We start from the raw sequence: 26,175 nt of genomic DNA on the forward strand, positions 1-26,175 counted from the left end.
GCACTGATTGCTGGTGTAGGCGCATGTTCGGAGGTTGTAGCCACCCGAGTCACTATTCCTCTTGGTTCTTGTCCTCATGGCCGACCTGGAGCTCTTAGGTACTCAGCAGCAGCCGGCCACCGCTGCCGATAACGGGGCGCTGGATGGCGCCGAGGAAGATCCTGCCGCGGCTTTCCTGGCGCAGCAGGAGAACGAGATCGCAGGCATTGAGAACGACGAGGGCTACAGCATCCTGGAGAGCGGCGAGGTGCCGGCAGAGCTGCACGTTCTGGATGGCTTTGTTTCGGGTACGCGCGAAGGGAGGGATACCCCTAGTCCACCGCCCCTCCCCGTGGCGGGGGGTCCCGCGGACGGAGGCGCGGTGCCAGGCGCGAGGAGGAGAGAGGTGCTGGCAGGATAGGGCTTCGTAGCTTCACTTCTCCCTGAGGCCCAGTGACCGGGAGAGAACGGTGCTGATGGGACCCTCGCCTTGGCTTTCTGCTCCGAGCACATGCTGCTGGTGAGCAGGGCCTCGCTGTCTGGGAATGATCCCGTTATTAGGGCTGGGCAGGGCAGGTATGCCATCGTGGTCGTCCTTGGTGTGTTCTGCCTTGTGTAAATTGTATTTCAGTAGCCTGTTGAGAACACTGCAGAGTAACTCTTTTCTTCTCTAATCCAGCAGCCTGCCTGAAATGAAGATCCGCTGAAAGCAGGATAAGTCATTGTGTTGTGTTCTGCCTCTTGCGTTTCTGTCATCAGAATCAGTGATCTTAGTCTTAAAAGTATGCTAGCAGTTGAGCTAATGTTTAATTTTCTAATCCTCTAGCCTTTGTTTCTTGCTAACCTTTGTACTGAATGTGAGAAAGCTGACACTGCAGTATACACATTCTCAGGAGGGTGCATCTGTACGTTAGGAACTAAAGGTTAGTGTTTTCAGTTAGGTTATGGTAACTAAAGCAGCCCTGAATGAATACTTACAGTTATGAAACATTTCGGATTTTACGGAAGTCTAAGTTGAAAGGAGTTGTGAAAGTAGGATGATGCTGCCCTTAACTGATGGTTCAGCAGTCTTGGAAGGATTTGCTTGTACTTGCCACTGGGATTATAGGAGCCTAATTGCTCTCATATGACACCCTTATGTCACTTCAGAAAGATGCTGTTCTTCTTCAGATTGAAGTTGAATAACTTTGCTCCCCTGTTTTGTTTAAACATTTTTAGAATTAAGCTCTAATTATGCAACCTTATTTCTGAAATGACTGGCATATCTTATATATGAGGATGCAGGTTCATAGTATCTCTTGGAATAATTGAGTAATGGAGACCTTAGAGTCAGCTCATTTGTGAAGTTCAAAACATATGGACTGTATATTTCCTGTAAAAATGGTGTTTACAGGGGAGTAACTTGCTCAAGCCCTACAACATGAGGATAATCGTTATCAGAACACCATCCTGTTTTGATATTAGACATAACTTCTGTGTATAGTGCAGAAACAAACACAGTGGACACTTCCTTGCTTACTTTCAGAAGTCTCAGACAAGCATTATACCTTATATGGTCATGACATTCCAAACAGACTCTGGAACATCGAAGTAGCTGTTTGAGGACTAACTTATTTGGAGAAAGTTCTGACACTGGCCTTTCTTGCAAGGTGCTATATCCAACTATATCCATACCTTCTCTACAGGTGTGTAGTGTAGCTGTTGCAGAATGATTCTTTGGAAATATCAACTTGTTTCATACTTTTAGATTGGCTTGATATGTCAAAGTAGTTCTTCAGCTGCTTTTCAAGAGTATTTCTCAAGTTATGTACGTTCACTTGTCATGGAATGTGAAACTGTTATTGGAGAACTTTTTCTATACAGAGGGTCATAAAATAATGAATATGTTAATATGATCTAAGGATCTGATCAATCTAGTGTGATCTGTATGTCATCTTGATTTCTTATATGCTCTGGGATTTCATTTATGCTCTGGCCTGTTAAGTATGCATAGCAGATTGTGCGTGTGGACTTCTGGTGGTCCCATTTTTTTAACAGAACGTCCATTTGTTGACTGTCAGAGCCAGTACTCACTCACTCCTTGTTAAAAAGTGTGGACTGCAGCAGTGCAAAAATATTCTGGTTCAGGCATAGTGACAAATGATCTAATGACTTCTGCTGCCATTTGTGTTTAAGGTTTCTTGTCTGATTGGTATCCTAACAAATACCAGACAGCTCCAGTCTCTAGTGTGTATTAATTTGTTAAACTGTTTTGTAATTAAGTAGGTGAATGCAAATTTCTTATTGAAATAATATACATTCTTACATGGAACCTTAAGCATCATGATCAGGGATTTGTGGATTTACTTTTTTAACCTTTCTGAACTTATTTACGGGTCTTTTGGATAAGTTTTCTTTCTAAATATGCAGCCAAAAGCCATAACTCAGGCAGCTCTTAAGTGAAGCTTGAAGATCTTCAGATACTGTGAGAAGCAGTCACCAGTGTTTTGAAATACACTTGTGAGAAACATGGTGTCTCACACAACTGTTTATAAATTGCAGGCTTTTTAAAAAAGATTAGACAAATATATGGACAGTAGTGAACTCCATGAACATCAATATCTGGAACTAATGTTAGTATATATTTCTGTTAAATGTAGTAATGGTGGATACTGAATGAGTGGAGGGGTGAATGGCAGAATGTTGCCAAGCTCATGTGTTGCCTTAGCATCACTTCATAATGCCATGGTCAGGATTGGAATACTGGCCTGAATCAGTAGGCGATCTATTATGTAAATAGATATCATGTTCAAGCTTCCTGGGCATGTGAAAACTAATCTTATTTCCCTTGAAATATGAAGCATAATCACTGCTTCAGAAAACAGGAAGTACTGTATAAATCAAGTAATACAGTGCTGTTGCCTAGTTATTAGTAAGTTGGTCTTTTGTGAGATTTCCTTTTCAGTGATAAATCAATACCTGCATTTATTTACAGTTAAATTCTTTAATTCTCTCCAGTCTTACAATACTAGGTCTTCAGGTTATAGCAGTTCACTTTGTATGTCCTCTGAGCAGGAGAGAGTGAGTTCAGGTTGAAGTATATGGCTTCTAGAACCTGTTTGTCAATATAAAAACCTTGAGACAGCTTGTCAAGTAGCTTCTTATGGAGAATTACATTCAAAGACAAGCAGTTTTATATGTTAACAATCATGGAAATACTTACAAGTTTAATGCAGGCTGTCTAGTCTCAAACATTGCCTTCACAGTTTCAAGGTCTGTTACTTTTATATGAATTTGACTGAATATCATTTCTCCATCTTCTGAAGAGGCTCAAGAGCTTCTCTAGCAATTAAGAAACTTAATTGCATTCAGTGGTTTGTCCATAAACCACATTTAATAGCCTTTGAGGGACTGAGTATCTACTCACTTGAAAATGATTTAGAATTGTTTCCTCCTGTCTCTCTAGTTAACACCACAGACAGGAAGAGTTACTTGTTTGTGCCCATAGATACTTTTTCTTAATAGTTCGAACAGCCATTGTTTTCAGTTTTTCTGTGCAATCAGTATCTTGAGTTTTCAGTGCACTGTAAGGTAGCACTGAGAAAGGTATAATAAAGGAATGGTATCTGCTAAACTTGTATTTGTGGTCTCGTGGTGACAGTGCATTATTATGAAGCTCATGGCAGAAAAGCCTATTTTATTGCGTACAAAGTAAAACTACATCTGTTGGGCAATGACAAGCTCTTATGGCACAGCATTACTGCAGAGAGAGGAAGGTGTGGTCTAGTACTAGCCTACTGATTATGTTGAAAATGAAAGAACTGTAATGGGTTTTGGTATGACAGCAGGTTAGAACTAAAACACATGAAAGAAACTCTCTGACCTGCTTCCCCTTATTTTGCACACACACATGAGAATAAGTTATGGCTAGAAAAACTATTTCTTCCTCAGTTTCTTGCTTAACTATATAAACAAAAACTTCTGAGAAGATTCTTCTTTCTCATCGTCTTATGGATTGAGAGGTAGATGAAGAGGAAGCATGATTTGTGCCCTAAAGAAGAAGGATGGGAAGCTGAAGTTACTCAGCCTTAGGCGAGAATATATTAAAGTTGGTTATATTCTTTTGTTGCTTTAACTATAGCTACTAGTTCACTCAAAGTGTTAATAAAGAAGTACTTATTGTTTAAAAGAGAAGCTGAAAGTAGCTCATAAAAATACTTTTCTGTATGGTCATATTGAAGTTCATTTCTTCTGCATGAAGATACTGTTCAAAGCACACCTGGATAGGAAAACCTCAGGAGGAACAAGTCCATGTGTTAGGAGATGGTTGGACTTGGGTTAGAAGAGCTACCTCTGCAAATTCCTGCCTTTGTTCAGGTAGCTGTTGTCTTTTACGTTGAGAACAAGGCTAAGCAAACTTCCTTTTGTGGCAAGTAGTACTGAGTCTGGTATTAATGCACGTAGTTGTCTTCATAGTAGTTGATAATCATTGTGATAAACCTCTGAAGCCATTTGTTGACTTGTAGGACTGAAGTGACAAAACTGTTAGTGTATTTATCTTTGAACTACCTAGCCCTTTCTTTTGTAAACTCTAGTAAATGTGGAGGGCACTGATTCTAGCTGTCTGTTTCTGGCAAGCTTGGCTGTTGTTTCTCTCCTGAAAATGCAAGTTAGTTGATATGGCTTATCCTCTCTGAACCTTTACAGAATCTAGAAAGTGGGTGGAAGTTCATTACTACCCTATTGTCAGAATGTGTTACATAACTGTAGATGTTTGGACATGTTCTCTTCAACAGTACCCTTAGAAATAAAGCTTTATCTTAAGTTCAGAAACCAATACCAAGGAATATGGACCATTACTAATCAGAACAGTTCTAAATATGCAATGTTAACTTCATGAGCTTCAAGATGCAATAGAATAGACTCTGAAGCCAGTAGAGAGCTCTCATTGTAATGGTTGATGAAAACATGATAGCAGTAATAGGTGTTTTCCATGGGAAGTTGGGTATGAAATGACATGTTTCTGTGGACAAAAAAATCTGATACTCAACTAGCATTGATTATTGATGTGAAAGCTGGCAAGCAGATAATATTTCTAGACTTCATACTGAGTTATACAAACACTGAGATTGGAGAGCTCAAATGAGAGAATGTTTGACTATTGGTGTTGTTCCAGTTAGCATACTTGTATTGGCATATGACAGCGTGCTGGTACAGTGCGATTTCCTCTTCTGCCTGCAGTATGCTCAGTCAGCATGCTGACTCTGCATCTTAGTTCTAGGGAGCTCAAAACAGATGGGACATTTTTAATATTTTTAATGCTTCTAACGTGGGTGCCCTCTGGAAGCGCTTTGCTCTGTGGATGTTTCTTACACAGAAGAAAAGTGGCTCTAAGACAAACACATCCATTTTATCTCAGCTGCAGCCCTCAGCAGTGGTGGTGTTCTATCAACAGACTACTAGTCTGAAGACCTGAATAATATTTTTTTTTGTCTAACAAGAAAACTTAATCATATTATTACATTTCTTGGAATAATATTAAGACTTATTAGCACTTTCACCTAGTTGGTTAGTCAGTGTTTGCCAAGGAGTCTCTCTCATGAAACAACTGTGCCTTTCTTCTGGAGATGAGAACTACATATATTTGAAGGCTAGCCTCTCTTGGGTGTTGTAGCAATAAATAGGTGTCTCCAGTTTGATTGTCTGAATGTGTGAATTGCTCTCTGCTCTTCCAAGGTTCGCAGACTGGGAAGCTGGCTTATTCAAGCTGTTAATGTCAATGTGAGTTATAGACCCTGGCGCTTAGCTTTAATTGCAGCCTGTCAAAACAAAGTCAATAGCTGCAGCATGTGTCTGTAGTGTAGATGGGCTTAAAGTGAAGGACATTGAAGTGTAAACATGTTTTCTTTGTGGGCTTCAGTCTTCATAAGCCTATTTAGTAGAACTGCTAATTGTAGCTCTAACTGCCCAAGTCAGTGTATGTGCAGTGATGTCTACAAATCTGCTGTGAGGGAGCTTCCAGGCTGACAGTAAGGGATGTGCAGGGTAGCTGCTGTGAAGCAGACAGATGCTGTGAGCTTTATGTGCCTCTCTAACCAGTTCTTTTTGACTTCTGTAACTTGCAGAGGAGTAGCAATCAGACAGAATAGCTACTGCCTTTCAGATATAGGAGTCTAGTTATAAAATACTAGGTTATCTTAAATGCTGAAAAGCTAGTTTCTGTTAACTTGAGGCATCCCTTACTGAAGTCAGTAACTATGTTCTTGGAGACTAACAACTTCCAACTTAGCTACCATGTTTGAACTAATGACTTTACAATCCTCTACCTAATACAGTTAATGATTGCTGTTCAGGGCTCAGGGTTAAGGAATGCATAAAGGAGTGTGAAGAACTTTCTGTGTGCCATTAATGCTACTAGCATGAAACTGGGGCATACATATCTGCAAAGAAATAGAGGATACAGCAGCATAATGCTCTTAGGTTTAGGTGAATTAGCTATCTTATTTAAGAAGGTGCAAAATAATTTGTCTCTTTACTGTTGTGTGACTTTGGTACAGTCTCTTCCTCCACTGAAGAGTACATAAACATGGTAGAAACACTTCTGTGTCATAAATGGTGGCACACTTGAGACAAAAATAGTGATATGACTTATGTCACACAAGCAAATGCACTGTTCCGGAGAGGTGCCTTGCTGAGATTTAGCAGTTCTTGAAAATCTCTATATAAAACACACCAAGATTTAAATAGTTTCACAAACTCAAATATTTGTCTTGCAACTGACATTTGTTCCTTATGGTTGTGTTTTACTAAGGTGAAATTTTAGGGTTTTGGCGCAAAGATTCCTAGCTGATCCTGTTCCTGAGGCTATACTGCCAGTGTCACTTCAGAGGGAATAATGCTGTGTCTAAAGTAGGAGTATATCCAACATGTCATCACAGAAGGTAGCAGAAAGGTGACTTTGCTAGTAATGTTAGCTCTGTCTTTTAAGCTGATTAGGAATTAGGAGGTAGCCAACTAGGATAAGAATTACTAAGTGTTGTCTGCAGGATTGTTCCAGGGAGAGACTAGAACAGCAGGTTTCACGCTTCTGAAGTTGTCTAGTGGTCTGTCTCTAAGGCAGGGAGGAGAAAGTGGCAGTAATTTTAGGACACTGTTTGTAGCAGCTTCTCACGCGGTGTCAGCTCTGCTGTTTATGTAGCCTGAAGCATGATCTCATGATGATGAAATGACCTTGTATTACCTGTTCTGCAGAATAATGGCTCATTTGGTTTTGTGTGCCTGCAGAGAGACAAGGAAATGACCCTGCAGGGTACCAAGTAACACTGATTGTAAAGCTTTCCATACAAGTTACTGAAATCTGTAAAGCTGGTTGTTCAGTCTTTTCTCAAATGGCTAAACTGCAGTCACTTCTTTACAGGTACTGTTGATGGGGTGATTAATGGAGATGTCTATCAGGTAAGATGTACTTAGAATGTGCTGTTCTACTGAGAACTTTACCTTAATCTAGACTAATATTTCCCATTTCTTGTCTCTAATGTACTTTTATGTCCTCTCTGAAGAGGAACTTACATTCTGATTGTCTATCTCATAAAGCTGTTAATGTTCTTAATAGGCCCCTCCTCTGGATTTAAGAGGCAACTTAAAGCAGCAGTCCATTTTGAAATATGGCTTACTAGGACATAACCACTGTAAGCATTCTGTCAGGCTCTGTGATATGATTTAACATTGACTTGCCACTGCCTAATAAACTGAAAGCATGCTCTGACTACCTAGCTTAAAGCATATTTTTCTGAATTGCTTGTTCTTTAAGGATAATTCATGCATGCTGTTTGTCTTATCAAAATTGGTTTTAAAAGGAGCTGACTGAAAACATTATACACTTCTTAGTGACATAAAGTTGCAGTAAATTAAGCTGCTGGCTTAGTAGCTCACTGATGGTGTGAAAACATGGTAGTCATGGTAAAAACAAAAGGAGGAGATACTTGCTTTATTAGTGTCAAGGAGGAATTAGGCATACTAAAACAATCACTGTGTTGTAACTGAATTTCACACCAGTTTGGGTAAGGCATTACCTTTGCCTGGTATCAAAGTCAGCTAGATAGCCCAGATTAAATTAATTCTTGGGAAAGGGGCAGTGTATGAGCTTCTTCTCCATAGAGTTTTAAGTGAATGCTGAGCTTTGTGTAGAAACAAACAGCTTTCACTGCTGCTAACATTTTTATATCCTTACTATTGCTGTGAGATGGATGGGAAAACTATATCTTACTGGCCCTTTGTGCCTCCATATATAACCAAAGGTAGGTACCTTGATTTTGTGTTTGCAATTCTAAGTGGCAAGCTGTTTTGGGTGATAGAAATTCCTCTTAATGAGGAAGAACAGATTGAACGGGCTATACATAACTTTTGTTTTAGCTACCTGTAACTAGTTTGGCTGTGCAACTGGCCAGTTTATTTTGGTTTGGATTGCATGTGAAGCCTGGTGCTATTGCATCAGTGTAGCTCCTTTTCTTTGCATTGAGGGCTAGATGCAGCCAAATCTGTCATTAGCTGCAATCCATCTGGTGCTGCCAGGAGTGGTATTTCTTGGGTCTGTTAAGAGTAGAGTGAACGAATAAAAGTTGTTGGACTTGAAGTATCCTCTGTGGCAAATAGCACAATATTCATTAGCTTTGATAATCTAGTGTATTAATGATAGCCCTTTCCATTGCAAGTTCTTGAGCTATTGTATAGGAAAAGGTGTGCTAGTACTCAGACTGTTTTGATGCTTAAATTTTGAAATGCCTCCTGTGTCCTAAGCTGAATACAGCAATCAATATTTTGTAGTGTCTTTAAAGGACATTGCCTTTTAATATCAATTAAATTCTCAAATGTCTCCAGTAGACATATAAGTTACAGAGAATGTTTTAAGCTCCTACGCACAAAACTGTAAAAAAATTAAAAATAACTTTTCACAGCAAAAATTTAAGGTGAAATGAATTGGAGGATCTTTAGGCCTACAACTGCATAATGAGGTGCTGGGTATTTTTTCTGCGTTCTTCAGGTGCAGAGCTCTGGCACAGTCTGCCCAGTTGACTTGAATTTGTGTTTGATCCCTGATTGCTAGAAGCAGTCTTGTATTCATTTACTTTAATTCTGCTGCCATTTGTGTCAAGATGTTTTTTCATGTTAATGGTGGAAATGCAGTATAACATCAGATGAATGTGTTATGTGCTCAGTTCAAATAGTCTTAATTTTATGTAGCTTGCAGGCCGTTACCTGAAATATTCAGTTGTCATGCATAAATGACATTACTATTCCTTCCCTTTAAGGAGAGTAATGGTCCAACAGACTCCTGTGCTGCCATATCTCAAGTAGATCGACTGCAGTCAGAACCAGAGAGTATTCATAAGTGGAGAGAGGAGCAAAAGGAGCGCTTGGAGCATCTTGGTAAGGAGGATGTTTGTTGCAGGAGTGTTCTTGCTTGTGAGTAACTTAATGGCAGCTTCTGCAGCAGCAGAATTCTCAACTGTAGCTTCTGGCTCTTTGGAATCTAACATGCTTCTTGAGTTTGAGCAGCAAGCCTGGATGAGTTTTCCAGTAAGCAGATTTAATACTGGTGTAGGAGTCAGCAGACAAGTGGCCCTCTGAACCTTAAAAGCATTCATGTGGTCTGCCCTTTACTTACAAATAGGCTGACAGAAAATGAACAGCTTTTATCAGAAGCAAAGAGTGAATAAATACTACAGCCATCAGGATTTTTTTTCAAATTATGAAGATTGCTAATTTTGTAATTGTTGAGGACATCTGTTGTCACATGAATCTTAATCTAATACTTAAGTAATGGACTAGTAATTAGCTAAATACAGCTGTCAAATGCAGTGATACCTACCTGTGGACAGCTTCTATGAGCCTATAAACTGGTATGCTTTCCACTTATATTAGGGAGGAGGCTTTGCTTGAAACTGTTAGGATAGAACCTTCTGTACAATGTAACTCTGGGTAAAGCTCAGCCTGTTGCTGCTCTTCTGGGCTAGTTACAGCAGATGAACTTGTCCTGAACTGTAGGCTGGTTGTAAAAACATGCTGAGTGGCAGGCTTCCTCACTTTATCTAAGCACAGAGTCTTTACTGAGCTTTGTTCTAGTGCTAGCATAGCAAACTGACTGCTTCTGGTTTTGAATAGTTTGCAGGCAAACAGACTTACTGAATCTGAATTAGTCTACAAATGCCTATTCTAAACTGGAGTGTACCAGTTATGCAGTGCAGGCATCCTGTTTAGCTAATCCTCTGAATATTTAGAGTTGTCATGGTCCAAATCAGGAAGTTTACACACTGAGCCATCAGCTGAAATGTTAGCAAGATCCAAACATGACTGACAAATCAATTCTTAAATCTTCAGACATGAACTCACGAAAGCAGGAAGCAGAATGGAAGGAAAAAGCAATAAAGGAGTTAGAGGAATGGTATGCAAGGCAAGATGAAAAGCTCCAGAAAACAAAAGCCAGCAACAGGTAAGTTTCTCCAGCCATCTGAAGAGTTTCATACTGGGTATGAAAGCAACAGGGGAGAGAGATTAAAATAGTTCTAGTATGTCGTAAAGCACTAGTCCTTCAGATCATTAAAGTAACCTGTCCTACCAAGAAATGGGTCCCCAGTGGTAGATTATCTTTTTAAGTTTTCCTAGAATCTAGATTAAATGTCCAAGAATAGCAAGATAAAACATGAAGGTTATGAACCATAATTACTGAAGATTCTTTAAGACATGAAGTTTGAACGTGGCCAGAAGAAGTTTTAGTCTGCCCACTTTTTTGCATGCTCCTAGCTGCACAGGTCTTCAGTGACTGTAACTATACCTTGAGACTAGCAATCTTGGTATCTTTAGAATAAGAGGTGGAGGTGGCTTTCTAGTTAGTCTTTGCTACATGTTATTTTGTTAGGTATCATAAAACCTTTGGCTGCTCCTTTTGAAAGTGTTTGAGAAATAACCTGACTCTTCAGCTAGTGAAGAACTAAATGCTGACTGAGTCTGTGTTGGGTTTGAATTGTCTAATTATGAACCCTGGGGCAGAAACTAATGGCTTGGCTGCTAATCTAGTAAGCTCTTATACTTTCTTAGAGGTTTCTTGTGAAATTTCTACTTCAAGCTACATAAAGGTAACTATGATAGTACTGACTTGGTACCACTTAGATCTCTACTTCTGACCTAGGGTTGCCAGTGTCATTCTGTCTAGGTAATCATCAGGGCTGCTTTATACTTTGGGAACCCACAGACATCAAGATGAACAGGTTTTTTTGAAACACCATTTTTCTTATCAATATGGCCAGCAGGTTTGTCTTGAGTAAGTAAAGTCCTAAGTAGACACTACTTCTTACTAAAGGAAGAAGGGAGGCCTACATTTCCTATAGAATAACAGATTTTACACTTATATTCACTGAGGTACAGCCTCTTGGGTGGGCCAAGAAAGGGAAACAGGATTGGTAATCTTCTAGTTGGTGGCCAGAGTTCATGATAACCCCATATCTTTACTGTGGCCAGTGTTTGAGTGGCAGGGTATGCATTCTGTAGCATGGCCCATTATAACAAGTGTTGTGCAGAAGGAGTCTTTGGCATTCTCAGCAGCTTGATGAGATTTCTCTCTTAATGGTAGTTTCTGTGCACTGGAAGTAGCCTAATGTTAACATTGGGATTCTGGTCCTAAACTAGCTGGTCCCAACATCTAGGATGTAGCAGACCTTTTGTGTTGCCCCTCTGAATTTAGTTGATACATGCCATGTGGCTGATGCTTTCCTGTTACTGTAAGTGTAGGTGATACAAGGTTAATGTGCTTGTTAAAACTGCCTTCAGCTGTGTTCCATACTTCTCATCCCTATCTCTTTTCTCCTGCCTGCTTGCCTGCCTGTTGGACTACTTGCTACCTAGGGTGGCAGATGAAGCTTTCTACAAACAACCCTTCGCTGATGTGATTGGTTATGTGTATGTTGCTTAACTACTAACTGTTTGATGGTCAACTAGGTGATGAGGAGGATCAGAAATAGTGCTGAATGTCTGAAGGTGGCTTCTGAATATTTCAGGGTACTGTAAGCTAATATAAGTAAATAGCCTTTATTTTTTGCACTGACTGTGACCTGCAGTATTAAGTGCAGTTTTCCTATAAGGATCCCATACACTGCACAGCATCCAGCACTTTCTGATTACGCACCACTGGAATTTTGGTAGTTACTTCAGTATTCTTTGGATGTAGTAGTTTACAGTTGTTTTCAGGCCATATGCCTTGCTGGGTATGTGGTTTAGTGTCTGCAGTCTCACACAGATGCTGTATTTAGTCGTAGTCACTTCCACAGAGAAGCATGTTTAACTCTTCATTCTCTGTAATAGTTATTGAGCTCCTGATCTGTGCTCATTTGCCTACATAATCAGAAAAATATTGACATCTACCTGCCTTGGCTTGCAGTTTTAAGGGAATCTTGCCGTAAGTCAGGGTAGAAGAGGTGCACAGATATAGAAGTAGGATGCTATTAGAAAACAGATTGAAAGTACAAGAAGGTGGTATTGGAAAATCAGTGTTAGCTGCTGGGAGAACATTTGGGATCAGCTCTGTGCCAGCCTAGTGGATCAATGCGAGTATAGCCAAGACAAAGTATGCTAGTTTCCATGAGATAGAAGTATTGCAATGTCCATTGGCTTGTTCATGTATTTTAATTTCTTCCCTTGATTTGTAGACTTGAAAGATGCCCATGTCACAGATTCTAAGGTGACACCTTTAGAAGGTGCATTGGTGAGCCATGTTGTGGCTTTGAGTGCATTAATATTGAAGGTCCAGTGTGGCATTCATTACCTAACTTTAGGTAGATGTAAACCAAGACTTCTGAAATGATGGATTTACAGGTGGTGTTTGACTTTTCTAAAGTCTTCTGGAGTTGATTTTGACAGATTTTTTCCAATAAACCCCTTATTTTCATATACTCAATGCAAATGTGCAGTTAAGTGCTGCAGAATAAAACTGGCAGCCTGTTTCCTGCATGTAGACTAAGCTACTAGTGCATGTTCAGCCAGCTGATCATCTGCATTAAACTCATTCTCATTTTCTATATCTGACTTAAAATTTCTCTTTGTTTCTTTTCTTCTCTTCACCTTTAAGCACAAACATAAATCATCCTTGCTACAGCCTAGAACAGTTAAGTAAAAAAAATCTTCACTGCCCTTTAAAAGTGTCATGTCACATAAAGTAGCAGTGTTGTAGTGACCCTTGTCTTCAGTGGTGTCTGTATCATCGCTGTGAACAGTGCTGAACCCTCATCAGAGAGTCATCTTCATTGCTTTTTCTGTACTGCTTGTTGGAGAAGATGGATTTGGTGTGATCTCTTGATGCTTACTGCTCCTGCACTCAGGAAGCTACTAGGGCCCCACAGTTCATGTAAACTAGATGCTGGAGTGTTATCATGGCATTGAAGCAATACTGTTGGCAGCATAGCAATGCCTAAAGAATACAGCTGTGAAGTCACTGGCACTAACCTGTACATAATGTACAAAGTCTCCTTAGGGTAAGAGGAGGGGATCCATGTTTATTCCATGAGCTGACCTCTGTCAGTCTATAGCACCTGCAAGCATGGGATTCATGACTCGATTCCTTTTGATTCATGCTGCTTCGTTACATCACTGGGAATCATCAGCAGATAGTTTTATGATGGCCTATAGGCCTTGGGGCTGATATAAATCTTCAAATGGAATCTGTTTGCATGGAGTTGTAAATTTTCTATTGGCAAGTGCCATCAAGAGGCAGAGGCTTAACTAGTTAAGACTTGGACATTTTTCCATAAATAAAATGCTTGCATAGGAGTACCTTCTCGCAGTACTTCCTGGCAGTTTGTGTGGTGACTCCTTAGGCAAAGACTCAGTAACTATTCTTAAAACCAAACACCTGTGTTCCAGCATTTTACACAACAATCCTCTGCACTGCTTGTGCATAGCATACTACTGCAACCTACTTTCATCTCCAGGGTTGGAGCAGAGGGAGCTTAAGTAGCCATAATGTCTACAAGTAGCTGTCAGGTCACATTTCTTATGAAACATGCTGAAAGAAACTGCATCCTGTTAAGAGGGGAGGAGTGCCTTATATGTTGGGCATTAACACAAGGTGCATTGCATTGCTTTTAGGGCAGCTGAAGAAGCCTTTGTGAATGATGCAGAAGACATTTTTCCAGGCACTGAGTGGGAACGTGTGGCTCAGCTCTGTGACTTTAATCCCAAGTCTAGTAAGCAGGCAAAAGATGTGTCCCGCATGCGTTCAGTCCTCATCTCACTCAAGCAGGCTCCTCTCGTTCGCTAAAGGAAAGCACAGCGGAAACACTACAAATGCAGTATCCTAACCTTTATCAGAGAAGCTATGTTTGCAGTAATTGGATTAATTGTTTCAATGGGTTTTTTGGACCAAACCTCATTATGTATCTAGAGCTGATCATTGTCTGATTGCATATTCTTCCTCATGTTTCTTTTCTGTGTATGAAATGGGAGAGCCTCCAAAATTGTAGTCTCTGTGCTGTTGTGCACTGAGATGTCACTTCCCGCATTACTGATATATTAAAGATCTGTTAAACAGCAAAATGTGTTGACTTTGGATGAATTAAGGTCTCCTACCCCCTTTTGACAGGGGGTGTTTGAGTGTGAGCAAGCATTTCTTTTAATTGCTAGTGATTTCACCTTGATGAATGACCAGCCAGCAATGGTCCTGGTCTCCAAGAGTCTGTTCTGCTTGTCTCTATAAGCTTTCTTAAAGCTCTTGAGAGCTGCGCTATCCAATTTGTCACACAAGATAGAAGCTCTAGGAAACAGGAGCAGCAGGCTTGTTAAGGTGCTTACCTCACTAGCAGAACTGAGGACACTGCTTTCTGCAGGTAAGCAGTTCTGTGTAGTTTTCTGCTGTCATTCCAGCTGCACATCTTAGGATAGAAATAGAACAGAGGGCACTTGAGTAGTTAAAGGCTTTGATATCCTACTGCATATTCTAGTCTGCCCTTGTGTTCAGTGCTGGCTTCATATGCAAAGTCCTGTTGTGTAGAGGCTGTTTTTGAACTGTGTCCTTGTCCTTACTGATTCTTGCAGACACTTCTTTTCCACCAGGGTTGTAGACGGGAGATTTGGAGAGCAAGAGAAGGGAAGACTTGCTCTTACTGCTGCTCAGGGTTGGAGCTCTGTCTGCCAAGGTGTTCGAATTTGAAACAAACTGATCCAGAAATAATTTTTCTACTGCTTCCATGGCTCTTTAGTCTCACCCAGCATTCACAAGGGCTCTATTCTAGCCTTGCGCTGGTAAGACTTACCTTAGCTGTCTATCTTGTAAGAATATCTGTTCAGTCTCATACATTATTTCATCGTTTTTTATCAAAGATACAGTAGCCTAACTAGTGTGTAGCAGAATTGCTTTAATACCTTTTCTGTACAATGTGGAAGGTTAGTCCAGCCAGTTTGAAGAGGTCTGCAGATGCAGATTAAAACCTACTAAGGTTCAGGGAGTTACTGCACAGTAACTCTTACTACAGATGTGTCCCTTTGGTGGATAAGTTACTGAATAAATGGTTGCCACTTGGACTTCAATAATCTGTACCTTACTGTTGTCTATAGTGACTGGAGCTATTCTCATGTTTGCAAGTCCATTTACAAGCACTGACTGGTCATGAAAATGGTAGTAGACTACAGGTCTGGAAGCTTAATTCCATGTAAGATTAAAGCAGGAAAATATTTCCTGAACTGCAGAGGGATACGACAGGTAAGTTGAATAGGACTGAAGCACAGAGCAAGTCCATAGAATGCTGATATTATACTTGATGCTAGCCTTGATCAATTATGCATTCACCTTCACTGAAAATTTCATTTTTTTTCTACTCACCCCAAGGTTCTACAAACAAAGGCTTTTAAAAATAATTGGTAATTTAATAGAGAAAACTATACTGCATTAAATATACAATGTTTAAATTGATAATTTGAATTTACTGGGATTTGAAAGATCAGATTAGAGGGGTTCCTGTACACTAGGTTATGCAACAATCACCCCATTGTCCTATCTCATAGGACATTTTATCTGTGCTAGGGCATGGTTTCGAGCTGCAATTCAAGAAAATGGGCAAAGCAATGTTACAGAAGTTGAAGCAGTGTTTTGTAAAATGACTTTGCATGGACTTATAATGTTTCTGCAGGTTTTCTTGTGTACACCATCTAGCTGGAATACTTAACAAGCAGCTCTGTGGGTTTTGGTTACCTCCTCTAGCTCTTGTGCTGAGATTTTGTAGATTCTCTCTTCTGCCTTGATTTTATGTTCAAGTATGCTAGCTCGCTGTCTCCTTCCTACCTCCTGTATCAGTGCTGTCACAGAATTAGAGAAAGGCTGAGTTTGGAAGAGACCTCTGGAGGTCATCTGGTCCAACCTCCCTGTTCAGGCAGGGCCACCTAGAGCTGGCTGTCCAGGATCATGTTCAGATGGCTTCTGAAGATCTCCAGGGAGGGGAGACTCCACCACTTCTGGGCAGCCTATGCTAGTGTTTGGCCACCTTCAAAGTGAAAAAGTGTTCCTCCTGAACATCAGGAAACCTCCTGTGTTTATCTTTGCCCATTGATTCTTGTCCTGTAACTGGGAACCACTGAAAAGAGCCTGTCTCTGTCATATTTGTGCACATTGATGAGATTCCCCCAGGGCCTTCTCTTTTTCAGGCTGAACAGTCCCAGTTCTCCCAGCCTTTCCTCACAGGAGATATGATCTAGTTGCTTAAATCATCTTTGTAGCCCTTTGTTGGATTTTTTCAGTATGTCTGTCTGTTCTAATGGGGAGCCCAGAACTGGACCCAGCACTCCAGGTGTGGCCTCACCAGTGTTCTATTCAGACTTTCTGTGAGTGAGAATTACTTTACGTACTTAAACCTTGTTGACACTGAGCAGAAGAATACTTGGCTTTATTTAGGAAAATCTAAGCTCTTGTTTCTACTTCTGAACACTGATTTTTGTCTTGTTCAGAAGTCAGCATTTGTAAATTTGTTTTGTGACTTCATGTGACAACTGGTTTCTCTAGCCTAGTTGAGTGTACTCATTCCTCTGTTTACTGGCTTTAACTTCCAACTGTTGCTGCTTATCTCTATAGCTTGTAGCTGCTGCAGAAAACTGAATGAGTGGAATCTGGAAGAAAAATTGGACACTTTGTATCCTTCAAACAAAACTCTAGGTGTATCTGCACAAAGATCTCATGCACCATTGAGAGAGAAGCTGCAGACTCCTCCTGAATACATTCTTGTATAGAAATTGCTTTGTTTAGCTTGTGATCAGGTGGCAGCCAGCACCCTGTCAGTATGAAATGATAATGGGCATTTGTAGAGAAGAAGGGGGATGGAGAGAAGGTCATGGGTTCATTAGAAAGCAGGGACCCTGAAAACCATAGCACTGCACCTTTTTAGCTGGAGGAACACTTTTAAGTGGTCATAAACCAGCATGCTCTGGCTTGTCTGTTTCTTGCAGGTGTTTTTTGTTTTGTTTTTTTTTTTTTCTGAGCAGCTGGTAAAGTGGGAAATGTATAGTTACTGGTTTATATTTTAGAACGGACAAGGTAGGTGACTTTGCCAAAAGATAATTCCTCTAATAGTACCTGTCATGTGGGCAAGCTTGTTCATCTGCAGAACAGTTGTGCTGCAGCAATACACTGGCACTGAGTCGTAGTGTGCCTGGGGCTGCACCAGGTCTGCAGGGTTCTCAGGTATTACAAGATTACTGACAACCCAGCCCTTTGTAGTCTGACTTCATAGGGGATGGTCCATTGAAGTGTTTCGTATCTTCTAGTTTGAGAGAGGAAGGGATACTCAACACTGTTCAACATGGCAGAGTTGTATATCTTGTATCAGTAATTCAAGTTTCACTGACATTTATGTATGATTACAGTGTTGCAATGCCTTTGGCTACAGTTAGAAGCAAACATTTAATCTTGTGCTGTTTACTGGTCACAGCTGATCACCATGTGCAGAAATTTTACCCAGCTGAAGGTATGAGGTGTAGATGAGGTTAAAATCTTAACAGCTTTTTAAAAAGTGCTGTATCCTGTGAGGAACTGAAGGAGTTAATGCCTCAAACATTCAGTGACACAGAAAGTCTCAAGGACAAACTGTGGCCTTTGTGGTTAGTCTAAGGAATGAATTATCTGTCTAGGGAAGCACAGAGTGTATCAAAGGGTGCATGGTTCTGCTTCCTTGCAGTTGTATGGCCAAATTACCTTGATAAACCATGAAGGGAGGAGACATAGTCTGAGCAAAACTGTGTCAGGTTAATGCCTACACTTTAATTTATGACTACAGCCTTGAAGAAGAGCTAAGAGAGAAAACACCTGGCACCAGATCAAGCTAAAGACTGGATAGTTGCCAAGAAGTAAAAACAGACGAAAAGGTAAAGGTGGTAGGGGGACACAATGACCACTGAACTCAACTGGACAGAAGGATTAATGCACCCTATTTGCCCTCAGTGCTCCATCTTTTCCCTGTCTCATGCAAATGAGTTCATGGAATACCTGCTTCTCTTTGTCTACTATGCAAATCAGCTGCTAAGGTGAACTTAAAAAGGTGACAGAAAATTTTACTGGGTGTGCACCCACCACCCAAGATCACTGGACCTGAGACAACACTGGAACCTGGCATGGTGATCTGGATTCTTTGACTCTTTCTTTCCCTTTTCTTTCACTTCCTTCCTTTTGTTTCTTACAGATTTATCAATAAGAGACTACATTGCTTATTATCCTTTTCCAAGTTTAAGTTGTCTCTACTGCAAGTATTTTAACTGGTTGTTTGGTGTCATTTCACCTTCATTTATACCTGAGGGTATGACTCTCTGGGCTCCCAATCTGGGTCATAACAATCCATCCTTACTGCATGGTTGTGAAATTGAAAGTAAAAGAACCTTGAAAAAATCAGGCTCTTTCTTTATAATTTTACCTTAAATACAGTCTTCATACACTTTCTATTTAATTAATTACAAATTTGGCATTTTATCTGCATTTAAAAATTCTATACAATGTGCTTCATACAAAAAAAGTGGAAGACTTACTATTCAGAACATCTGCACATACAAAGTTACAGCAATGGTGGTCTAATAGTACAAGCAAGGCAAAAGTGGTGTGATGTGTTACCTCTTTTTTTGATGAAGGGACAAAATGTGTTTCCAAGCATGCAAAGATTTCTTCATCTAGCAGTAACAGCTTGACAGTAATTTGTGATTTGTTTGGGATACAACTGCTAATCTGTTGAGGTCAGAATGAGGGCTGTGAACCCCAAAACTTTCCTCAGTTATGACAACAGCAGAAAGAACAGGCTCTATTACTTGTCTTCTCATTGTCTTGCTTAATCTGAAAAAGCAGGCATCTTTGACTTTATACCAAACTGCAGTGTACAAGCAGTGAGTGGTTTGGGCACCACAGCAAAGTATAGGGTTTGATCTTTTTTTTTTGTGAACTTGCCAGATGAACCAACCCAGAAGTGCTACAGCTCTATATGCAAACTTAAGCAAGGCTTCAGAATCTCATGAGCATTTTTTAGTTGATACTAACACATTATGTGTCCACAGTGCAAACCATCTGCTTTCAGATTACAAAGCAAACATAGCTTGGTGCTACATTAAGCCAACTATATACTAAATACATGGTTTTAGCACCTACACATCAGCTGTCAAAGCACTAGTTGTAATGTGCTTTTGATAAATCATTTTCCAAATGCAATTATCTGGAATGGTCTGTCCAAGGGGTATACAGTCCAGGTGTTTTGCCCTTACTAATGCCTGTACACTCTCCACAGAATTTAAAAGGGACACAGCAATCAGATGCAGATTGAATCTGAGTATAAACTCTGTCTGTACCTTAGTGCCTGTGTTTTTATGCTACAAACTTGAGATGTTTCTGATTTTTGTTCCCCCTAGGACTAGACAGAAGTGGGAGCTAGTGTCCATAAAAACTCTGGTCCATGATAAAGTCCTGAACAGGGTAGGAAAGAGAAACAAACAAAATCACTATTATGTTATTAAATAAGAGTTTTTATTCTTTCTGACTGCATAAACCCACAAACTTCTCAAGAAACACTGCAAGGACTTCTGGAACAGGTTCTTGTCTAGTTGATGGAAAAAAATTCTTCAAAAACATTTGAAGAATCATTTTAACAGGACTAGACATTAAAGGTGTTGAGAGTATAGCTTTTCAAATGTGTTTTAGCCTTTCATGTTTTTTCTATGCCTGCACTATCCCTTCAGCTCCTAGGGAAGAACATGACTGGAGTCTAAGATATCAAAAATACAGAGCTTCAGGAGGTCTGGAAAGCAAAAGCCTGGTCCCACTCTTAGTCAAGCATTCCTTGTGATGGTAGAGGATGAAAAGATCAAATGACAGGGCTGTTGGAACCTCAATCCTGTTACTCCTGACACAAGCTACAATCACCATACAGCAAAGGTGATTTCCCCTTGACCAGCTCAAGGAGCTACTGCTCTGGTATTGAAGGTAGTGGAAATCACCAAGTAAACCACAACACATAGAATGATGAACTAAGAACCCCAGTGACATAAAGCCTGCTATAACTTTGCAACTGGTTAAGAGCCAGTAGTTGCTGATTCCAATAAAAACTATAGTATAGAGGCTGTACCATTATTCCTGAAGACATCAGGAAGGAGATCTGATGGTGTTTCTAAAATCTGTTGTGAAAAAGTGACTTCTCAGTAAGCATTCCTTGTAAAAGAGAGAATGAAGTGAAGGCAACTTGTGTAGATTATATGCCAGACTTAGCCAGTACAGTGGTTCAGTATACTAACAGCTGTTCAGTCTCAGATTATTGTACAGAAAAGGCAGTGGTTGTAGAATATTGTTTCATTTTGGTTGGAGAAGTTCAAGAGTGGAAATAGCCCCTTTTATTCCCCTGTACTAGTACATTACTGGGCTTCTCAGAATACATGTCAAAATAGGCCATTAAATGCAGGACAGAGGATGGTCATATGGCTGTTCCTCCACAAGTATCTTCTTTTTGGGATAGCTGAACAGTTAGATGGGTCTATTTTTCAGTTTTTCCTTCTGTCAAATATTTATTAATACAGTATCTTTAAAGTGTGCCATATATCAAGAAGAGTTAGTTAAAGAAACAAACCACAGTTTACCTAGGCAAGCCTTCATTGGTATTTGACACACTTTGCTCCCAGGTTTCTGAATGTCTTGAAGATGAGGATGAGGCTCAGATTTGACTTTCCATCCTGTGAGCTGATGGTGAATGCAGGACAAGAACAGTGTATCTGCAACCACCAGAACTGCTGAGGAGATGCACTGTGTCACTCTGCAGTGGAAGATTTTCTTGAAAGGTAGAATCTTTACGATCAGATGTGCCATGTAGTTGAAATTCATCTAACCGGCTACCAATGAATAAACAGTCCTCCATCTGGTCATTTGGCAGACAATATAAGACTAAGTCCCTTAAAACACCAAACAATAAAATTCAAATAATTTACTTTTGGCCATAGCCAGAAGACAAAGATCCTCACTGCTACACTTGTTGATTTGTTTGGATTGCTCTGTAGGCTGTAAGCTCACTAGGCCATAGTCTTTTTCCTTCATATGCAAAGCTTGTAAGATGGGACTCTGCCCTCTAAAGATGATGTAATAAATTACTGCCTCCACACTAAGTCCTTCATGAACCACAATTTCTAGATGCAGCCTTTTAGACTGTCGAGGCAACTTTCCTTATTTCCACCCACTAAAATTACTGCCTGCAATTGGTGATTACATTATTTACTTTGTTGATAGAAGGGTGGAAACTGAAAAGCTGGTCATATTGTAGACTTCTCATTTTACATAGGCTGGAAATGAGATATGGATCCCAAAGTGTTAGCTATAATTTGACACACCATACATCAAGATTTGCTTATAAATAGTTCAGCTACACTTAAAGCAACATAAGGGCTTACTGATAGAGGTGATTATTAAAACCAGAACTGCAAATCAGGTCCTAAAAAGTCAGATGAAATTTAGGAAAAATACAAAAAGATAATACCTCAATTAGGAAATGCGTAAGTCACCACTAATTATTCAGATCACTACTTGATTCAGCAACTACTGTCAAAGACAAATTTGGGGCAAAGTATTCCCTCCACCCATTGAGAATTTGCATAGTCCATTTCTATAATTCTTCTAGGTACCTAGTATATTCTACGTGTAGTATAATCCAGTACCAGACTGGCAGCTCCAAGAAGAGCAGGATCTGCTAGATTTGAGACCACCACATCCACAGTTTTAACAGAGGACAGAGCCTGTTGATTTATCACATCTTTGACAGCATTAACATAGTGGCTAGCTAGAACTCCAGAAAGGATCACAAGAGAGGGGTTCATGGTGTGCAGAATGTTCACAACTCCAAGGCCTAATGCTGTCCCAGCTGAAAAGATAAAGTAAAAAGAAATTAAGTAGAATACTCAATGCAGTCGAGGAATCAGTAGTTGAAATATGTCTGTTTGTTAGCAGCAAAAGACACTGTCAGCAAAGTGTTCTATTCCATATGGCACAGTTTTGAGTTTATGTTATCGGACAGTATGAGTTCACCATTAATTTTTCTTTCAAAAGTAAAATAAAAGGCAATTTTATTGCACAGTAATGTGTAATCCGATGATATGGATGTGAAAGACAAAGCAATGCATTACCACACTTGTAAACTAAGAGAAAATAGGAAAGCATTACTCTACCACCCTAGCGGTATCAGCTGCATATGGGGAAAAGGACTGTGTTGAAAGCTAGTAAAACAGTAAAATATGACAAGTAATATGTAAATTGTCTTTGCTTGCTCAGGCTAGCCATTCACCTGCCTACAATTAAATATGCCTAAATTCTCCAATATGAGTGTTGAGACCTCACTATTTTTAAAACTGATGTTTTCATCTCATTCTCATTTATTGGTATGGAGACCTTTAATACACACTTCTGCTCACATTTTCTCCCGTATTTATATTTAACATTTCATTACCATTACTAAATTTTATATAAAGATGTTCTCGATGTGTAGAGTTGTGTTTGTAGGGTTACAGTGCACTACCATTTCTGTATCTCCAAAAATATAATCCTGGGAGTGTTCCATCCTTTGGTCTACATTCTCACCTGTTCTGAGAATGCTGTCTGCTTTTGTGTTCCCAAGTTTAGCTGCTTGAATGAGATGTGCAGCACTAACAACCTCCTCCTTCTTCATTGACATTCCTTCTACTAAAAGCAGATCCTCTGTTTGAAGAAGAGAAAAAGCCAAGAGAAAAACATGGTGATGTGGTAAGTCAAGAAATGGAGGGTGACAAACAGGTAGTTAAAATGTTTACATCTTACTTGCAAGCTGAATCCAGAGCAACCTGTCCAACCCTGAGTTTAGCCAAAGCAGTCATATTCATATTATTTAGGGAACTACTTGCAGAAGTAGGACAAACTCAGCTCTAGTATGGTAATCCACTAGTCTTGTCAGCTCCAAAAGTTAATAAAATAAAATATGAATGTTCTCAAACTTATCTAAGACCGAGAAGCTGTTGCTGAAAGACAATCCTTGTGAAACCAAACCTTACAGAATGCCTGTCAGATTACCTTACAGCACATTTAAAAAGGAGACACTAAACTCTACTACTGCTTCTAATTACTCTGAGACCAGTGGTTCCAAATGTGGTTTGCCCTGGGTATTGCTATCAGTGAAAGAGAATTGTATTGTGCTATGGTGGTTTCTGGGTTAGACATAGACAGGTATTCTATCTGGTTGCCTGTAAACCTATTCTCATCTCCTCCTAGAAAAAAGATGGTAGGTCTATTTTTCTTAACATCATCTTTACTAAATTGCAGTATTGGAAGAAATTTGCAATATTCTGGTCAAAATAAAGTACATAGATACCGTCATGCAGTTTCTTAGCTTCTCTCTGTAAAGCTATTCCAGAGGCATATGCTTCTATACATCCTTGGCTACCACACAGGCACTCTGGTCCATCTAGAGATACAACGATATGCCCAAGCTCAGCAGCACAGAAAGAACTGCCATGGATCAATTCATGCTGATGAATGATTCCGCCTCCAATTCCTGCAAAGATGTGAAAATTTCTACAGTTAAAGAAACCTCAAACAAACCCAAGCCAAACAGTTTTTAAAAGGCCCCAGTTCTGCAGACATTGGCATTTGCTTATGCTGTGACAGAAGAGATATGTGCATCAATGTTCTTCTATCTGGAAACCAAAAATTACTGGTTATTGAAGAACACTTTGACACACCTACTAAGAAAGCTTATATCCCCCTCCTATTCACGTATGTATCAAAATGGTATATAATGCTTTTCCTTTCTTAAAAAGGCTTATGGGTGGTACTGAACTACTAGGACATATTTTTTATGCTTTTGAGTTATACTCTTTATGCACAAACCTAACCTTTCAAGTGGCCTTAGAATTCTGCATTTCAGAGGAGCTGTTTTAATGTTGTATTTAGACAGCTAAACTTGTGTACTAAAGAGCCAGGACACTTAGATCTGCAATCCTCTGCTGCCCCTTCTCTAACCCTAGGTGGGGATCCATCAGCTAGTCATTACTGTCACCATTCTAAATGACTATATACTTAACAAATGAGAAAAGTTACCCCACATGTGCATTTGAGATATAAGAATCATGTTTCATATTCAGTTGCTTATCTTCCAGATAGATTCCCTGATCTGACTTCTATTTCTGCAGCTGAAAGAGAATTAAGCTATAAAGCTGGAAAAAGCAAAATTATTCCAGCTAAAGTTGCTCAGATTTTCCTAATTTAAAAAAAAAAAAATTGTTTGCCTTATAGCTGTATCAGCAGAATTTCTTTTATCAAGATGCTTATGCTATGCAAATTTTTCACTTGCCTGAATAAGTTAAAAAGTACCCTAAAAGAAACAAACAGTTATAGTGGCAAAAGAATTTTTAGTTTAAGAACCTAGTGTATTAAGGTTTTCCAGGCACAGTGGTGGTGTTTATGCTTTTAACATCGGGTGATCCTCTGAGTGATGGTGCTGCTATTTTGACTCTGGGTTTCATTGCACTCTTAACATACTGTGCTGGTTTAAGCCTTGCTGGGATCAGAGAGCACACTGCCGTTGCCCCTCCCCCACCCGCGCCGGTCAGGCTGGAAGTTAGACACAGACCCTGGCTAAAATAACAAGAAATTTAATACAACAGAGTGATAAAACAATCTGAACAACAGTATCAATGGTAACAACAATAAACAGCAATAACAGTGAACAAGACAAACGATATACAGAGAAATACCGATAGCTGGTCTACGGAAAGAAAGGTTCCCCACCAAGCCCGCCAAAGAGCAAGGAAAGGTTCCGCCCCTGGACCTGACGTCAGCATGGTATGAATAACCCAGCTGGAGTTCCCTTCCCCTTCTCTCTGCTGGGGAAAACTTGACTCTATCCTAGCTGAAACAGGACACATACCCACCTGTACCAGTAATGAGCGTTACAAAGTTTTCTATTCCTTTTCCATGACCAAATTTCCTCTCTGCTAGAGCAGCACAATTTCCATCATTGTCCACCCAGACTGGCAGGTGCAGAACATCAGATATTGGAGTTCTGAGATCCACAGAACTCCACTCCTGAATGAGTTTTGTAGAGTGAAGCACAATTCCTTCTCGGGGGTTTACCCGTCCACCTGTAGAAACGCCTAAGTCCCAGAAATATAGAAGACAAAAGTCAAAACTATGTTCATATAGTACTTTTAAGTAAAACATGTTTTTCTCTTTGCAATGACAAGTATTTTTATTTCTACAAATAGGCTTTGAAGCAGAGCATGAAAATAAAAATTATTGAGTATTACTGGCATTGCAATTTCTTACATGTGAAGATAATTTATAGAACTCCATTGGTCTAATCACAATGCACCCAGTAACTTAACTCGATGAGTAATGGTTAGGGTTAATGTTCCTACTTCAGGCAAGACTGCAGCAAATCACTTAATACTTGTGTTTATAGTCATTTATGAAAGACATACGGTAGCAAACTGTATAAAATTGGTTCAAACCCTGAAACTGTAGAATTATTGTGAAATTTGCTGCAACTCTCAAGATTTATAAAAATAATCACTGGATTATTTTAATCACTGATAAAAATAATCAATGGACTTTGAGTAGTGATTTCTATTTAAAAATAGTTTTCCAGAAAAATCAAGACTGTATTGAGAGATTTGACTATGGAACAGAGTAACTGCTAATAGTTTTCTCTAGCTGAA

The 26,175-nt window shown here is 39.7% G+C and overlaps 2 protein-coding genes across 18 annotated transcripts in view; one reads left to right on the forward strand and one right to left on the reverse strand.

The window, feature by feature from the left end:
* Positions 1–14,538, forward strand: CLTA (clathrin light chain A). 3 transcript variants are annotated; one of them, XM_026866118.1, is made up of 7 exons: positions 2–287; positions 7,376–7,413; positions 9,267–9,384; positions 10,336–10,447; positions 11,857–11,910; positions 13,076–13,111; positions 14,092–14,538. In XM_026866118.1, exons 1-7 carry the CDS (start codon positions 77–79, stop codon positions 14,261–14,263), a joined length of 741 nt encoding a protein of 246 aa, XP_026721919.1. In that variant the 5' UTR covers positions 2–76; the 3' UTR covers positions 14,264–14,538. The 3 variants fall into 3 exon arrangements, with proteins under 3 accessions (XP_026721921.1, XP_026721919.1, XP_026721922.1); XM_026866120.1 differs by lacking the exon at positions 13,076–13,111 and having other exon boundaries at positions 1–287; XM_026866121.1 differs by lacking the exons at positions 11,857–11,910; positions 13,076–13,111.
* Positions 14,539–21,991: 7,453 nt separating this feature from the next.
* Positions 21,992–26,175, reverse strand: part of GNE (glucosamine (UDP-N-acetyl)-2-epimerase/N-acetylmannosamine kinase) — a 28,575-nt gene continuing 24,391 nt past the window's right edge. For all 15 annotated transcript variants that reach the window (XM_026866092.1, XM_026866095.1, XM_026866101.1 and 12 more), the window contains 4 exons: positions 25,390–25,608; positions 23,829–24,011; positions 23,066–23,182; positions 21,992–22,352 (listed from right to left, as the gene is read on the reverse strand). In XM_026866092.1, coding sequence (XP_026721893.1) covers positions 22,117–22,352; positions 23,066–23,182; positions 23,829–24,011; positions 25,390–25,608 — 755 coding nt within the window. In that variant the 3' untranslated portion in view covers positions 21,992–22,116. The remainder of the gene's footprint in view (positions 22,353–23,065; positions 23,183–23,828; positions 24,012–25,389; positions 25,609–26,175) is intronic.

Source organism: Athene cunicularia, assembly GCF_003259725.1.
Source record: "Athene cunicularia isolate RWA chromosome Z unlocalized genomic scaffold, athCun1 chrZ_part2, whole genome shotgun sequence".
Taxonomy (NCBI): Eukaryota; Metazoa; Chordata; class Aves; order Strigiformes; family Strigidae; genus Athene; species Athene cunicularia.

Coding starts and splice junctions, on each gene's coding strand:
- CLTA (XM_026866118.1), top strand. CDS start 77: ATGGCCGACCTGGAGCTCTTAGGTACTCAGCAGCAGCCGGCCACCGCT. Junction 288..7,375: donor TCTGGATGGCTTTGTTTCGG/GTACGCGCGAAG, acceptor ACTTCTTTACAG/GTACTGTTGATGGGGTGATT. Junction 9,385..10,335: donor GGAGCGCTTGGAGCATCTTG/GTAAGGAGGATG, acceptor TTAAATCTTCAG/ACATGAACTCACGAAAGCAG.